The 16,251-nt window shown below is 47.0% G+C and overlaps 2 protein-coding genes across 3 annotated transcripts in view; one reads left to right on the top strand and one right to left on the bottom strand.

Moving 5' to 3' along the window:
• Nucleotides 1-1,394: 1,394 nt before the first annotated feature.
• Nucleotides 1,395-7,889, top strand: Fam25a (family with sequence similarity 25 member A). 2 transcript variants are annotated; one of them, XM_076931482.1, is made up of 3 exons: nt 1,395-1,664; nt 6,002-6,064; nt 7,698-7,889. In XM_076931482.1, exons 1-3 carry the CDS (start codon nt 1,427-1,429, stop codon nt 7,829-7,831), a joined length of 435 nt encoding a protein of 144 aa, XP_076787597.1. In that variant the 5' UTR covers nt 1,395-1,426; the 3' UTR covers nt 7,832-7,889. The 2 variants fall into 2 exon arrangements, with proteins under 2 accessions (XP_076787597.1, XP_034354552.1); XM_034498661.2 differs by lacking the exon at nt 1,395-1,664 and adding an exon at nt 4,135-4,466.
• A 6,797-nt stretch (nt 7,890-14,686) lies between these two features.
• The window catches only part of Glud1 (glutamate dehydrogenase 1), a 31,997-nt gene continuing 30,432 nt past the window's right edge, over nt 14,687-16,251 (bottom strand). The window contains exon 13 of the mRNA XM_034497604.2: nt 14,687-15,977. Coding sequence (XP_034353495.1) covers nt 15,858-15,977 — 120 coding nt within the window. The 3' untranslated portion in view covers nt 14,687-15,857. The remainder of the gene's footprint in view (nt 15,978-16,251) is intronic.

Raw genomic sequence — 16,251 nt, 5'->3', positions numbered from 1 at the left:
CCTCCCATCCCTGTAGTCACTACTCTCTGCATCTGTGGATTTGACTTCTGTAGACTTCACATAGAAGTGAGATCACTCAACATTTGTCTGTCTACACTCTGATTGTTTCATTTAGCAAAATGTTGAGGCCCATGTTACTGCAAATGGCAAAGCCTGCTCTTTCAAACTGATTAATATTGTGTTGTGCATATATAGTGAACTCCTGTTAGCCACTTTTTGTTGCTTGGTTTTGTTTGGTTGGCTGGTTTTGTTCATTTCTTTCTTTCTCTTGAGACCGGGTCTCACATAGCTTGTGCTAACCTCCAACTCATTATATAGCTGAGGCTGACTTTGAACTCCTGATATTCCTGTTTCTGCTTCCTAAATTCGAGATTGCAAACATGCAGCACCACACACCCAGGTAAGTCACTCTTTGTTGATGGACATCTGGCTGTTTCCAAATCTTGGCTATTGTGGGCTAATGCTGCAGAGAACATAGGGGTATGGGTATTTCTTCAAGACACCCCTTTCCATTTCCTTTGGGTCTGCAGCCAGGAGTCAGGATTATATCATCCTGGTTTCGGTATTTCAGTGAATCATCATGCTGCTTTTCACAGCAGCGGCACCAACTCTGAAATTAAGCTTGATGATGGGCTTACTTTTGTTGTTCCACACAATTCTATGGAGGAGAGAGAGGCAACTTAGAAGTAAGCCACTGTTTCTGGAAGGATAGACTGGTATTTTGATCTCCTCCACACCCACTCTCTACCAGCTCCTCCCTGGACAGTTCTGGGTTGCATTACCTGGCCTCCCGGCTCTGAGCCTGACTGGGACCAGTCTGAGGGAAGATTCTGGTTGGAAACTGAAGAGGAAGAGGGGAGGTAGCTATTTTCCCAGATGTCTCCTTATACATGGTTTAGAAGTGGCCATGTTTCTCTAATAATGGCTGCAGCTCCTGTCCCTTGACTCTTCCACACTCCAGCTCCAGGAGACAGGGATCTCATGCCCCTCTGAGATATCCAGAGAGATAATAGCTGCTATAATTTCTCTCTTATTGTTTGTCCCTGTGAATGGTCCTTTTTCTTGAGCTCTCTGGCTTCTACCAGGAGTCTTGCTGATATCCTGGATGTAGGTAGGATGACACAGCCTGTTGAGTATAGCTTCCTCTGGTGACCCACAAGCCAAGTCTGTAAGAGTTGGGATGAACAAGGCTGGGAGAACGCCGCATGTGCAGGATTTGTGGGTACAGTATACAGTACAAACTCAGATCTGTGAGCTGAAGTGTGAGGCAGCCGAGGCAGTATGGATGACCATCCTTGGGATGTTTGAGACAGTCAGACATGAGACAGCCCATGTGTTTAGCCACCCAAAGTAAACATTTAAAAAAGAGCACTGATGTTTGCGAAGTTGGCAATTGGTATTTGAAAAATCAGCTTTCCTCGACTTGATGATTCAGCCAGCAGGTCCTTTGCCAAACTGCGTTGCTGAGCAAATTCTCCTTGGAAAATTAGTTCATTCCTGTCAACGCCAGATTCTCCCTGACCAAGGGAAGACTGGACTTGACCAGCTGGCTCAGGATAGGTTCACTTGGGTGTCTGTGTTCAAGGGTTGCTCCCCTGGAGTGTCTTCCAAGATGGGGCAATGGAGGACAGACCCCCACCTGAGGTATCTTCAACCTCAAGCAGGCAAGTAAAGCTGCCCAGTGACACAGACCAGAATCCATCATGGTTAGGATAATCTTTGGCTAGAGAGGGATCCAGTCTCAGAAGTCTAAAGGAGGAGCACAGAGGACCTTTCAGGACACTCAGGGTGGCTTGGGAGAACAGGGAACAGGTCACAGTGGGAGCTGAATGACCAGTAAGACTGGACTAGGGCCAGAGCCATAGGGTCAGGGAACTAAGTCCATCTCTGGACAGTTCGGCCTCTCCTAGTCCTTCTATTTTTCCTGGCCAGGCATTTTGGGGGGGGTGTGTGTCTGGGCAAAGGGTAGTAGTGTGACATCACTGGAGTGCTCACCCAGAGACAGTGGCCTCAAAAAGAGCAGCGTCCTGGGCAGTGGGGCCTGACGGGCAGGAGAAAGGGACAGCGCCTGGGGCTGTGTGGGCTGACTTTTGAAAAGGGTTTGTTGGGGCTGGTGAGCTTCAGAGAGGCTGAGAACTAAGCAGGGGTCTATGGGGAGGGGTCCAGAAGCCATTCTAAAGCTGGCAAGGGAATAGCAAGAAAGGACCCTTATGAGAGTAGGGGCCACATGCACCCTCAGTGGGAACAGGGCCTTTGATGCTTCCTGAAGCATCTCCATGCACTTTGAAGCCCCACCTCCAGCAGCTGTACACTTCTTTTCCAGCCTAATGGCCCAGGTGGAAGGGATACTGGGAACTTTGTCTGAAGTGGAGAAAAATAAGGAGGACTGGACCTACTTGAGTTCCAGGGACCTCATTTTCATGGTCATTTTCACACCATGAGAATGTGTGTGTATGTGTGTGTGTGTGTGTATGTATGTATATACATGTGTATATATGTGTGTGTATATATATGCAGTTGTACAAGTGGCACAAATCACATTATTGCATTCTTTTCTTTCTTTGAAAAAGGTTTTTGCGTGTGTGCGTGTACGCTGTGTGTATGAACACAGCAGACATGTGTGTGCTGTGACACATGCATGGTCAGAGGACAACATAGAGTATCAGCCCTCACCTACCACCTTGTTTGAGACAGAGTCCATACCAGGCTAGCTAGTCTACAAGCATCCTGGGGTTCTCCTGCCCTTGCCTCCCATCTTTCTGTACTAGTTGTAGGGTTATGGACACTCCCTACTGCAGCTGACTTTATGTAGATCCTGGGGATTTGAACTCAGGCCCTTTGGCTTATGTGGTGAGTGCTCTGCCCACTGAGTCACCATTTACCCCGCCTTCTTTTTCTTAAGAAGGGCTCTTCCAAATTACATGTCTGTCCACTTGTGCCCTAAGGACACAGCAGTGATATGTATGGGGCTTGGCTATGTGACTGGAGGTCCTGCTGTCCACAGAATCCTTTAACCACATCCCAGGGTCTGCCAACACCACACAAGGATGTGAGGTGGCCTCAGCTCTGAAGGGCATGGGCTATAAGGGCCCTTGGTCTGGTAAACACTAATTAAGTCCTGTCATACCCAGCAGGACGGGTTTGAGGGATGAGAGAGACTTTACAGGGAGGAGGCCTTAGCCTTGGTCTAGATTATGTAAACGAGAACATTAGATGACCTCCTGGCCCTGTCCCTAGGCCAGTGGAGTCCATATCCTTCAGCTCTTTTGCTCCAAGAGCTCTAACATCCCAGCTGCACCTTAGACCCCTGCCGTAGAAAGGAGGACCTACTGCCTAGAGGAACTTCTTTGATGAGCAGGAGGGAACAGGTATTTGCAAAAGCTTGTATACTTGACCCACTGGCTATCAATGACACAGCCAGGAAGGTGTAGCTATCCCATTTTATAGATGAAGAAACTGAGGCTTTGTTTGGACCAGTGATTAAGGGAGGTAACAGGTGGAATGTGGCTTGAGGAATCTGCCTGTCCTGAGTAATGAGGGAGGCAGCCTGATCCTCTGCATCTGACATACCAGGAAGCTGTAGAACTGCCCCTTGGGGGAATTCTAGTTAGAGACAGATCTCCTCTAGTGGTGATGGGGTCTTCTGCCTCGTTGTCTAACTCACAGACTTCCCTAGGAGCTGCACCCCAAGGTACAAAGTAGCCAGGATGCTCCCATGTGCTGGCTGCCCCAGTCCTGGGTAAACTGGGAGGTAGGGTGAGTGAAAATCAGCTGACTGATGACCACATAGGTCAATGCTGTACTCTCCAGATGGTCAGGCAACACTCTGAGCCTCCTGTCCAGGGGCGACTACGAGGCTGTTCTGTTGGGGCGGGGTCTCGGCAATGGGACAGGCAGCGGTGCCTGTCCACTTGTGCCTGACCTCAGGGAGGGGTGCTTTGGTGCTAGGCTTTAAAAGCCGGACTAGGCCACAGTGGGGACCCTGACAGGGAGCCCAGAGGCCTTGTTATCAGGTACACATCAGTGCCCAGATTTAGAGAGCTTAGATCCCAGCCAAGACCTGGCAGGACTGCTGTTCCCAAGCGCTACCCTCTCACAGAACATTTGAGCTCCTTGCCCCGGGTACCAGACCTGTTCATATCTGACCTCTCTAGTTCTGCCTTTTATCTCTGCTTCCCAGGGTCCTCGTTAGAGGGTGTGGGGGCTCATTGAAAGAAGGGTTGTGCACAGTTCTGGGGGAGCCCCACCCAGGCTCTGAACTGACTCATCTGCTCAGCCTTACTGGCTGGGGAAGGGCTTGGTGCCCTGGAGCCTGACAGGCTGCGGTAGGCATATATAAAAGCATGCTCTTCCAGTCCGAGGAGCTTTACCTGTCACTGTCTGCTGCTGCACAATGCTGGGAGGCTTGGGGAAGCTGGCAGCGGAGGGCCTGGCCCACCGCACTGAGAAAGCCACTGAGGGAGCAGGTAAGGACCTGGGCTTTCTATCTGCCCAGAAGTTGGTGGCAGGCTCCTCTGGATCTGTTGAGAGTTGATTCCAGCAGGCAGGAAAGAGTCTTTGGGTAGGCTGAGGCTGAGTTCCATCAGGAAGCTTGGTATCTACCAGGAGATAGTAAAGTTGGGGGCACAGAGGTTGGGATAGTTGCTCAGAGAAGAGTCACTGCCCAAGCAGGCTTCCTACTAGGGATTTGCTCCTTAGGCTGACTTGCTTGGAGGTCAGGAGTAGGCCAATCCCAAGGAGACTCCACGAGGCCAGCAGAACCCAGGTGCTAGGAAAGAAGCTGGTGGCTTGGGTCCTTCTTTCTGGAAGCCTAGAGTACCTTTTACGTTAGTATTGCTTATTTCAGGGCCTGAGGCAGAAACCTGGTGGTAGAACATTTGTCTATGCAAGGCCCTGGAGTTTTGCAAGAAGTATAAAGCAAAATTTAAAAAAAATTCTGCCTAGTTTGATCAGTTTATGCAGAAAAATAAGAGGGTGGATTTTTATTTTCACCATACTTTAAAGCTTCAAAGGTTCTTTTATTATGAAACCATGGAGTCTGATCCTGCTCAAAGTCTAAAACTTTTTATTTCTTCCAAGAACCTAGGACATGGTTCTGCCAGCCAAGGTCTGTCAGTACATGTTCATACGAGTCCCACTCGAGACACAGATAAACACCTGTGTCAAGTTGGTAGTCTCTTCGGAAATGGCTGCGGCAGACACATCAGCACTTACTTCATTCTTAACCCAGAAGGGATTTGACCCTCTTCTTCTTCTCCTTCTTTTTCTACCTTTTTTTAAAAAAAGAATTATTTATTCTTTATTTATATTTATTCATATTTTATTTCTACGAATACACTGTAGCTGTCTTCAGACACACCAGAAGAGGGCATCAGACCCCATTACAGATGGTTGTGAGCCATCATGTGGATGCTGGGGAACTGAACTCAGGATCTCTGAAAAGAGCAGCCAGTGCTCTTAACTGCTGAGCCATCTTTCCAGCCCCTGACCCCCTTCTTAATCTTCCAGCCTTCTCAGTTGTGAGGGACATAGCAATAGAAGGTGGTATTAGAAGCAGTTCTGTCTCTGAAATTTATGTTCTAGCATGCTCTCACAACCCTCCCTCCCCCCCAGAACCTGGAGGTAGGTAGGGATACCCTCTTCCAGGAAGAGCTGCCTTGAGGAACTCAGCTTCTCTGAGGATGTACAGGTATGGCTGAAGTAGGACAGCCAGCTCTTCCTGACTAACTAGCTGACTGACCAACAAACCTACTTTGGCTCAGGTTTCCAGCTGGCTGTTCTAGGTATCCATGTCCTTCTGGCTGAGGGGAGGGGCATGGGCTCTGCACATCTCCAGGAGCCAGGAGTCTATGAAGGGAGGCAGCTGGGGGTTCTTTTAAGTTGCCTGTCATGACTGGGAGCAGCATATCTGAGTCTTACCTTATTGTCTAGAGGCATCAGGCCATCATGAGGGAAGTGGGCTTACATATATCTTCACTCTGAATTTGTCTTCTCTTTTCAGTTCACGCAGTGGAGGAGGTGGTGAGTGAGGTGGTGGGCCATGCCAAGGAGGTTGGAGAGAAAGGTAAGGCTCAGGTTTTTTGGAGATGGGAAAGAAGGGAGGAGGAAGGCAGGAGAGAATCGAGGTAGGAAAGGACAGAGGGCTGGGTGTAGCCTAACCTGTGAAGTGGTTGCATCCCCACAATGGGAACAGAAGTAAGTAGGGAGGGAGGAAGGAAGCCCAAGTGTGAGTGTTAATCCTTTTCTTGCTCAACTAGACCCAGCCCTGCCCCAGATGTAGCATCCCTCTCAGCTGGGATGCAATCATCTGCACATTCTCCCCATATGCAATTATCTGTAGGTTGTACCTTGGGTTAGGCTCCATCCAGGCTGTTTTCTCTGCGGAATGTTAAGAAGACAATGTTGCAAAAAAAGTGACAAAGTGACGTGGCAGCGCATAGAGACAGAACATTTAAACTAGACAACCATGTATTTAAATATGTATTTATATAAAACTTTACTCTGTATGTGTTATGCTGTGAACAGAACAGTATACAAAACATGTCACTTCCACTCTCTATAACTAAGTAGAGTCCAGCGGGAAGAGGAATTACATTTAAATATATGCCTATATTAAACTGTTAGGCTGTAATTGTTTAAGCTCAAACAGCCAAAATGAAATGCCATGGATTCATCAGTTTGTAAACAGCGAAATTCATTGTTTCTATAGCCAGACATGGTGGATGGAGCTTGTCTATGATCCCAGAACGTGAGAGAATGAGGCAGGAAGACTGAGTTTGAGGCTAGCCTGGGTGACGTAGCAAGCACCAACCCAGCCTGGACTATAGAGTGAGACACTCACTCAAGAAAGAAGAGGCAAAATAAGGAAAAGAAATGTGCTGCTTTGGGCACTGAAGTCTGGAAGTCCCAGTGGCAGCAGAGGGGCATCTGAAGTTGGCTCCTGGCTCCTGCGTGGCACCTTTCTGTCATGTCCTCACATGGCAGTACCAGCTTGCTTCTCTGGGTGTTGCCCCTCTTGCTCACGAGGCTCCATCCACCCCATTAAGCTAACCAGAACCATGCCTCCCACCTCTTCATGGGATGGTCTTGATCTTGAGGAGGATTACAACATGGAATTTTGGGAACACAAAGATTCAGAGTGACATAAGAGACGTTAGTACAATCTTGGAGAGAGGAGGCTCTTTTTGACTGAGATTAAAAAACAAAACCAAAGACAACCCAGTAGTCATAAAGAAAATATTAGATAAGTCTGTCACTATTAAACTTTACTATTTTACATAGGAGGGGCCAGTGGGGAGAACACAAGAAGAAAAGCAAAATGGAAGTTAAGTCAAAAGGAAGGCCACAGACTATGATAAAATAGCAGAAACAAAAATCCAATGTAGTAATCAACATGAAAATAGTCAAAGAATACCAACCAGTAGTTTCCAGAAAAATGAAGTGTAAGTAGCCAGTACACCCACGAGCTGTTAGTGATGCCTCATTCAAATGTGAAGAGACGGTTTGAAGGTTGACAGGGTGGGGGTGGGGGTTCAAACCAAGTTAGACTGACAGAAGCACTTCGCCCTTTGTGTGTGGGGAGAGGCGCTGCTCCAGAGTTGACCCCGGAAAATGGTCTCACATCACAGGCCTCTCCTGCTGGAAGCAGGGTAGCTCACTCCCACAATTTTCTTTTCTTTTTCTTTCTTTCCCAACAGCCCTGACCGATGCCCTAAAGAGAGCCCAAGAGTCAGGGGACAGGGTGGTGAAGGAGGTCACTGAGAAGGTCACCCACACCATCACTGACGCTGTCACCCATGCTGCAGAAGGCCTGGGGAGGCTGGGACAGTGAGTCCGCCAACCAGCATGGCGGTCCTTCCTGAAAGTCAATAAAAATCATGAAATGTGAACAGAGTCCTGAGTTTACTCCTGTTGGATGGAATCCCTAGGCAAAATGGGTTTTGTCGTTTGTTTTGGGCATGAGGTCTTATGTGGAGCCGGCTGTCTGGAACTCACTTGCTGTGTAGCTCAGGCTTATCATGAACTTTTGCAATGTTTGTTTGCCACCATCCTGAGTGTGGGATTGTGGACAAATGCCACCAGGACTAAATGTCTTTTTTTTTTTTTTTTTTAAATGAAAATGCTGCACACTGCCTGCTTCCTTTCTGTGGCAGGAGGCACCCAACATAGCTGCCTGTTGTGGTAACTTCTTGCCCCAGTAAGCCCGCATATAAAAACACACAACCCAGTTATTATATTTATAAGCTGTATGCCTAGACTAGGCAGATCTGTCACTGTATTAAGTTGTTCCCCAGCTATGAGATCCCTTGCTACTTGTGGCTCCTCCAGGCCATGTGCTTCTGCTTCATCTTCCTTCCACATCCTCTTCCCCTGTCCTCTCTCCTGCTCCCACTCTCTAAGACCCCCAGTCCCACCTTTCCCCTCCACTGCCCAATCACAGGCTCTAGCCTTTATTCAGATAGCACCAGTGCAACCCACAACACCTGCCACCTCTTGAATCAGATGAGGAATTATTCTAGCAAGCACTCTGTGTGTGTGTGTGTGTGTGTTTTCAGACAGGGTCTCTCACTGGCCTGCAACTAGCCAAGGAGACTAGGCAGGCTGTCTCCACCTCTGCAGCACTGGGGATACAAGTATGCATCACCAGTCCGGCTGCTTTATGGGGTGGGTTCTGAGGCTAGAGCCCAGATCCTTATGACTGCTCAGCCTGCTCTTTACCTAGGGAGTTAGTTGAGCTGCTAGTCTTTCTCAGGTCTCTCTTTTCCTTTTCTTGTCTTCTCTGCTGAGTGAACAGAGAGGCCTTAACAAGCACTAAGCCTGCCTCTATCACTGACACCACCCCCAGCCTATGCTGCAGGTGTGTAGCAGTATACAGGTTGAGAAGGCAAAGAGCACATTCACTGTAGCATCCTTTGTTTTTTTCCTTACAATGGAGGATCAGGACTGAGTGGGATTTAGAGTATAGCTGGGCTGCTTGCTCTGAAAGGCATTGACGCCAGCCAGATGGTACCCAAGCCAGTTATTTTGGAGTCCACTGTTTCTGGAGGCTCCTGTTGGACTCCACTTGGAGACTTGTGGCCAAGACATAGGTAGCAAGCGGCAGTGCCTCTCCTTCCTCTCATGAGTGGCTTACCACTTAAATATATGTGTGAGACTGGATGTGAACGCACAGCTCTGGAATATCCACATTCAGGAGACAAGGCAGGGGGACCAAGGGGACAAGGTCAAGCCTCAGCTATACAGTGAGCCTGAGGCCAGCCTGGGCTACATAAGACGTTGTCAACAAAACCCAAAGAAACAGTGTGCAAGTAGGCAACTTTTAGAAGTGTTGGAACTGAAGCTGGGTGTGGTGGTACATGCTGGAAATTCCAGCCCTTGGGAGGTGGGGGAAGGAGGCTGAATTCAAAGCTAGCCTGGGTAACATGAAAACCTGAAAAAATAGGGGCTGGGGACAACATGGGCAAAGTGCTTGCTGCACAAGCTTGAGGACCTGAGTTTGAGTCCCCAGCCTACACGACCCAGAGGTAAAGGAGCAGAGAGAGAGACCGGTGCATCCTGGAGTCTCGCTTGCCAATCAGTCAAGCTGGAAGAAGTGGTGAGCTACAGGTCCAACGAGAGACAATGCCTCAAATATCAAGGCGATGTGTGCCACGAAGAAGACACCTACACCAGCCTCTGGTCTCCACAGGTGCATGGGCTAGTGTACCTGCACACACATGTGCAACATGCATGGGACACACACACACACACACACACACACACACACACACCCCACACACTGGTGATGCATATTTTTGGGGGAGCATAGATTAAGAGAAATTCTGTGTAAAACTATGATTTTTATTTATCTTGCTGGAAGCTATTTGCTTTTAGCAGAAATGATGAGAACAAGGAGAAAAGATTTTTTTGGTTAAAGAATAAAAAGTTGTTTTTCAAGACAGGGTTTCTCTGTGTAACCTTGACTATCCTGGAACTCACTCTGTAGATCAGGCTGGCTTCAGAGATCTGCCAGCCTCTGCACCCCAAGTGCTGGGATTAAAGGTGTGTATTCCATCCCCTGACACCCCCTACCCCCTGGTTAAATTGGTTTCTTCTAAACCTGAATCACAGAATTCTACAAGGCTCAGGAATTTCCAAAGGATAAACACTGGAGATTGTACATTGTCTAGCTGGTGTTGTACTTATCTTGGTTTGGCTCCTGAAGACGTCTGAATTTCTCAAATCCAAACCCAAGCTTGGAGGGCTAAGGATAGTATGAGGGGAAGTATGAACCAGAAAGGTGCCAAAGGAAAAATGCATTCACTATAGCATGTTCATGGCAGCAAGAGCATGATAGCAAGAGGAAAACATCCGGTAACCAGATACAGTCTACTGAACGCTAAGTTCCTCAGTCTGGAAAATGAGGTCTGCGCCTGGAAGGCTACTAGCCATCCTTGGCTAAAAATACCGCCTGTACAGGAAACGGAACATTCCACGTGGCTACAGAGGAGGAAGGGCTGGGGATGTAGGCCACTGGTACAGTGCTTGCCTAAGACAGACAAGGCTCACCCCAGGCTTGAAAGGACAACTAGGGAAATGTAAATATATTGTGTCAACTAAGTAAGTTCCTAAATACACATGCAGAACAAGTTCATTTTTCATAAGACAGATGACATATAAGAAAAGCATAAAAACTTAACAGCTCATACCCAGCAGTACTCCTGCTGGGGGAATATGAGAAATTCTTTTTTTTTTTTTTTTTTTTTGTTGTTGTTGTTGTTGTTTTGTTTTTTCGAGACAGTGTTTCTGTGTAGCCCTGGCTGTCCTGGAACTCACTCTGAAGACCAGGCTGGCCTCGAACTCAGAAATCTGCCTGCCTCTGCCTCCCAAGTGCTGGGATTAAAGGCGTGCACCAACACTGCCAGGCTTGAGCAATTCTTTACCATTGTATATTTCTCTGATGTTTAAGAGGAAACGAATGCAGCTGTTTTAAAATGCAGTTGTGGAGGGCAATACTAGCTTATTCTGGACTGTTCCCTAGGGAAGTGCCGCTGAATGTTTCACCCCTTGGGAAGAGTGAACAGCTTCTGGAAGCAGAGCGCTGTGGCATCCTGGACATCCAGAGTGGACTCCATGCAGGAGAGCTGCTTAACAGGATACAGAGGCCAGCTCGCTTTCATGAACTTTCGTGACAAATCTCATGTGAACTAGACCACATGCTGTAAGTTAAACAGTGAAATTGTTCTATCTTGGCTGGTGAGATGGCCCAGTGGATAAAGTGCTTGCCGAGCAAGCCTGATGACCTGAATTCAATCCCCGGAACTCACGTAAAAGCATGGGGACAGAACAAACTCCGCAACCCTGCCCTCTGCATGCACACTATGGCATGTGTGTTCCCTTACCCTACAGTAACAATCAAATATTAAAAAAAAAAATTGTTCCATCTTCAAAAATAGTTGAAGTGCTGCCTACACCTTAATCCTCCCCCCCCAACACACACTGCCATTTCCTAAAGAAGCACTTCTTTTTTCATTTTCTCCTGTGTAGTTGGCCACAAGGGGCATAACGTCAGTGTTATCAAAATAATGGTGATGTCAGCAAAAACAGTGCGGTGCAGTGGGTTCAGCTTGTCTCATTCTGGTTCATCTTCCACTTTCCTGGTTCCATCTCAGCCTAGAAACCCAGTGGTGGGCTATTACAGTGAACACCAACAGCCCTGAGATTCCAGCACTACTAAGTTGTAAGTACCATTCCCAGAAGGCCAGCCTGGGCTGTAAGAGTCAAAAGCCTAACTCAAAAAGGCTAAATAGCCTACCAGCCCCTGAAAAAAACTGAATGTAGTTGGGAGTTCTTTGAAGATGTCATTTAGCTGGGCATGGTGTCATACATCTTAAATTGCTACACTCAGGATAGAGGCCAGGGGGTCATGAGGTTTTGGCCAGCCTGAGCTATGCAGAGACCTAAGGGCTGGGAGTGTAGCTCAGTGGTACTTGCTAGCATGTGCTAGGTCCTGGCTTCCATTTAGAGCACCATAGAAAACAAGCAGATCCCTCAACTAGACAGACATTGCCACACACATCAGGAACACCCACTGCCAGGTTGTCTTTATTTCTCCCGGTGAGCAGCTCATCTCACACTGAAAGCCTTCATTGGAGGGAGCCGCCCAAACACTCAGATGTCATCCTATAAGTTGGTGGCTGCTAATTGTTTGGAGAAACAAGAATAGGAACTTTAGTGGGAAAACTGGGGGATGCTAGGTCTGCAGGGTTGGCACACTCAAGTTATTTCTGGGATCTAGAGACCCCCTGTGCAGGGCTGTGCACAGACTAAGGACAGACCTGAGAAAGCCCAGGCCTTACCTCTGAGGGCCTGGGCCTGACATGGAAGATGATCTGCAGCCTGTACACAGCACTCCTTAGCAATGAAGCCTTACTAGCTCTGGACTGAAAAAACCTCCTAATGGCTGACCACCAAAGCTGAGTAAGTAGAAATGTCAGTGACCACGTACAATAGACTTTAGGTCAGTCAGAAATATCATTAAACAAGGGTACAGAGGGGAGGAGTCTGACTGAACTGACCACTGGTCCCCAGGAACATCACTGCATGTACCAACATTCTGAAAATGTCCCAGGTTGTGTGCAGTTCAGAGCCAGGAGACTTGGCAGCACCTCACCCCACTAGCCACTGTTCTTAGAACTGTTATGTGCACGGATGTTTTTGCCTGTATGTGTGTATGTCATGAGTGTGCCTGGTATCCCTAGAGACCAGAGAGGTGGCAGTTAAGGCAGTTGTAGGCCACCATGTGGGTGTTGGAATTGAACCGGGGGCCTCTGAAGAACAGCCAGTGCTCTTAATCACTGAGCCAGCTCTGCAGCCTGTTCTTTTGATTCCCACCTCCACAATCTTTACCTTCTTCACCTCACAGGAAGTTACAATAGTTTTAGGGTTGTTTAAACCTGGTGGCCATTCAGCAAGCTTCGAGGATACTCGAACACACAACCTGAATCTTCAGTGGAAAAGGTCTCCACGGCCTAACACAGCAGCAGCAGATCATGTTCTTCAGCTGCCCACAGGATGAGGTGGTAGCTGTGAGGCGTGGGGGTTCCCTGGGTTTTCTGAGCCTTTCTCAAGTTACCCAGACAGTGCTTGGTTGACAGCTGTTTCACGCTGGATCCATTTCTTAGAACGTACTACTCTGTGGTCTTCTAACATCACCTCAAACATGTTTTGTGAATACAAAAAATACAGATACTCAGTGCCACTGTTCCTGTCACTGGCAAGCACCTGGAGACACCTAGGAGTTTTTTATAGCCCTTGTAGGTGACAAGAGAGGCAGAAACAAACAGCTGTGTGTGGAAACCCTAGCATCTCTGGCACTTGCACAGAAGGAAAGCTGGTTACTTGAGCTGTCTCTCTTCTTCCTACATTAGCACTCAGACTGAACCCATTTGGTTACATAAAAGCACCTGAAAGTAGATGCTATATAAACAAACATCCACAAAGAAGTACAACTGATGGGTAGTTAGGCAAGTAAACGTGGCATGAGGACGACTGTGAACTCCTGATCCTCCTGCCCCACCTCCTATGCTGAGATTAAGGTGTGTGCTATTGCCGGGTGGTGGTGGCGCACGCCTTTAATCCCAGCACTTGGGAGGCAGAGGCAGGCGGATTTCTGAGTTCGAGGCCAGGCTGGTCTACAGAGTGAGTTCCAGGACAGCCATAGCTACACAGAGAAACCCTGTCTCGAAAAAAACAACAAAAACAAAACAAAAAAAATAAGGTATGTGCTATGAGTCTGTGTGTGTGTGGCACTGAACCTAAGCACCCTACATCCGAGCCCCACCGCCCCATCATGTAGTATATTCTGTACCATTTTCCCCTTTATCTGACAAGGTGTCACATAGGCTATGGTGGCTGTGTAGTTGAGGATGACCTTGACTTCCTGATCCCACCACCCAAGTGCTGGAATTAGAATACTTCCTCTAATTTCCTCCATCCCATCCAAGTTTGCTCACCGTCACTTTGATCTCCACTTTGCTCTCACCTCCCAAATGTATTAGTGCCTAGCAGTGTCCGACACCACACCAGCTTAGAAAACACTAGTTACCCTTTCCTTGCCCCACATGTTCCCACTTCTTTCATGTCACTTACACATGCACGTGTGTATATATAATATGGAAATATAAATCAGTATAGAAGTGTTTTTAAATAAAAAATACAACTACTGCATGATCCACTCTAGTGGACACTTGCGTACCATAGCCGTCCACATAGCAGTTCTATTTGTAGTCTGAAAATTTTCCATACTTTTTTTTTTAACATATTAAGTAGCTGCTAAATTCTGTATCTAAACTGCTTCAAACAAAACTTTATTTCTAAGACACGAGAAAAAGGTACTCTGGAGGAGGACCAGGAGTTCAAGGGTAGCTTCAACTAATAACGACTTTGAAGACCACCTGGGCTATGTAAGACCTCGTTTTAAACAAAAGTACCAGAAATCACACCAACATATTTGCTTTACACACTACAGTTTCTTTCCCAAGAAGATAAATAAAAAATAAAATAAAACAAACAATCCATGAATAAAATTTGAGGAGTTCATAACAGAAGGCGTAACATTAGAGACTTATGAAAATCTCTGAACCTCAAAATCTGTTTTCTATTTACTAAGAGATTATCAAATACAGAAACACGGAAAAGAAACAAATTTTGGAAAAGGTAGACTTTTAATAACTGCTTTTATCACCAAGTTAATCATGCAGTTACAAAGTAGTTAGAAATTTCTGAAAGGGTACTGTTAAAAAAAAGCGTTCATTCTTATATAAATAATGTCTGGTACTTCTGTGGAACATTCCTGTTCAAAAGCCCTGGCCAATAACTCCCCAAACAAAAGTCAACTCCAGGCAGTCTCTAGCCTGCTGCAGTGAAGTGGTGTGCAGAATGCAAAGCCTCGGAAGGGGACACACAGGCTAAGCCTGGCCACTGGCTGGGCTTGAAGCCTGCCAGACTCCACATGGGGAGCCCAAGTCTTTTTTCTGGGACACTCTATTTGAATTATGGTTCAATTACTCAACAGAATAGAGCTCCAAATGGGAAGAACAAGTAGTTTTCACGGTAAAGTGGTTATTGCACTCTCTGACTGTGTTACAAGTTCCCAAGAGTCCTTGTCACTTGCAGGTCTGAGCAGAACCCCACAGTGCTACTTTTTTTCTGCTGGACAATGATGCGGGCTGACAAGCTACAAACGATACTGCTTTATGTTATAAAAGTTAGCTTCCTCCATTTCTTATATCTTAGGCATTCAGTGCTTGAGTAAAGGTTAGGCTTAAGTGGTTGAAGGCAATTTTATTACAGCAGCATGTATCGGTTTATTCTGGAAGAATAAAATACATGAGAGATAGCTTTTATTTTTGTCTGCAACTTAGAAAACTGAGTTATTTTGTTGATGTAAAACAGCAATAACTCATTCGAGGACCATGCCACCTTTGGAAAATGCCACACACCTACTTATGTGTGTCAGAGTTCCCAGACTTGTCAAGAAGTGACTGACTGCTCTTGACTGCCTTCCCTGGCAACCGTTCTGACCCTGTTGGGATTGCCCAGAGCAAGGCAGCAGAGCCAGGAGCAGAGACTTTCCTAAAGCAAAACACCTAACTGGCTCGGATACACGTGATTCCTACTTTTACACCATCAGCTTGTACATGATCCTCTAACTTAATCTCTTTCTCTTAAGGGGCTGATTCCAACGGACTTGTTGAGAACAGTGTCCATTAACTAATAAGTCACAAGAACAGATTTCTGTGGTTACATGTAAACTTGTGACAGGCCTGCAGAAATGATAGGTGAGGAGGGTGGTAAAGAAGGCGGCTGTGAGCTGTCTAGGTGAAGGTCACGCCAGCTTCGTTGTATACCTTGAAGACTTTCTCGATAGCATTGACATAGGCAGCCGTTCTCAGGTCCAATCCTAGGTTATACTTCATGGCTGTGCGCATAATTTGCTGGAACAAAGCAGAAAAGGCAGTGAGACCACCTGACCGAGCAGCACCATATGAACACAGAGGCGAGTGTGAGGCCTGGTACTAGTCACCAGTCCCATGACCAGGCGCTGGTGAGACGCAGAGGGACAAACACAAAGACTGAAACCTCAGCAATGCTTCTGGCAGGAAGGACTACTTCTCTGGGGTTAACGTAAATTGCTACTGTCCAGGGAACAGCAAGAACTTACTCCTCAGAACTACAGATGTGAGTTAACTGCCCGTTAACTATCCTGTT

The sequence above is a fragment of the Arvicanthis niloticus genome, chromosome 3, assembly GCF_011762505.2.
Source record: "Arvicanthis niloticus isolate mArvNil1 chromosome 3, mArvNil1.pat.X, whole genome shotgun sequence".
NCBI classification, from domain to species: Eukaryota; Metazoa; Chordata; class Mammalia; order Rodentia; family Muridae; genus Arvicanthis; species Arvicanthis niloticus.
Note: the sequence above shows the minus strand (reverse complement) of the source record. Positions and strands in the feature narration are given on the sequence as shown.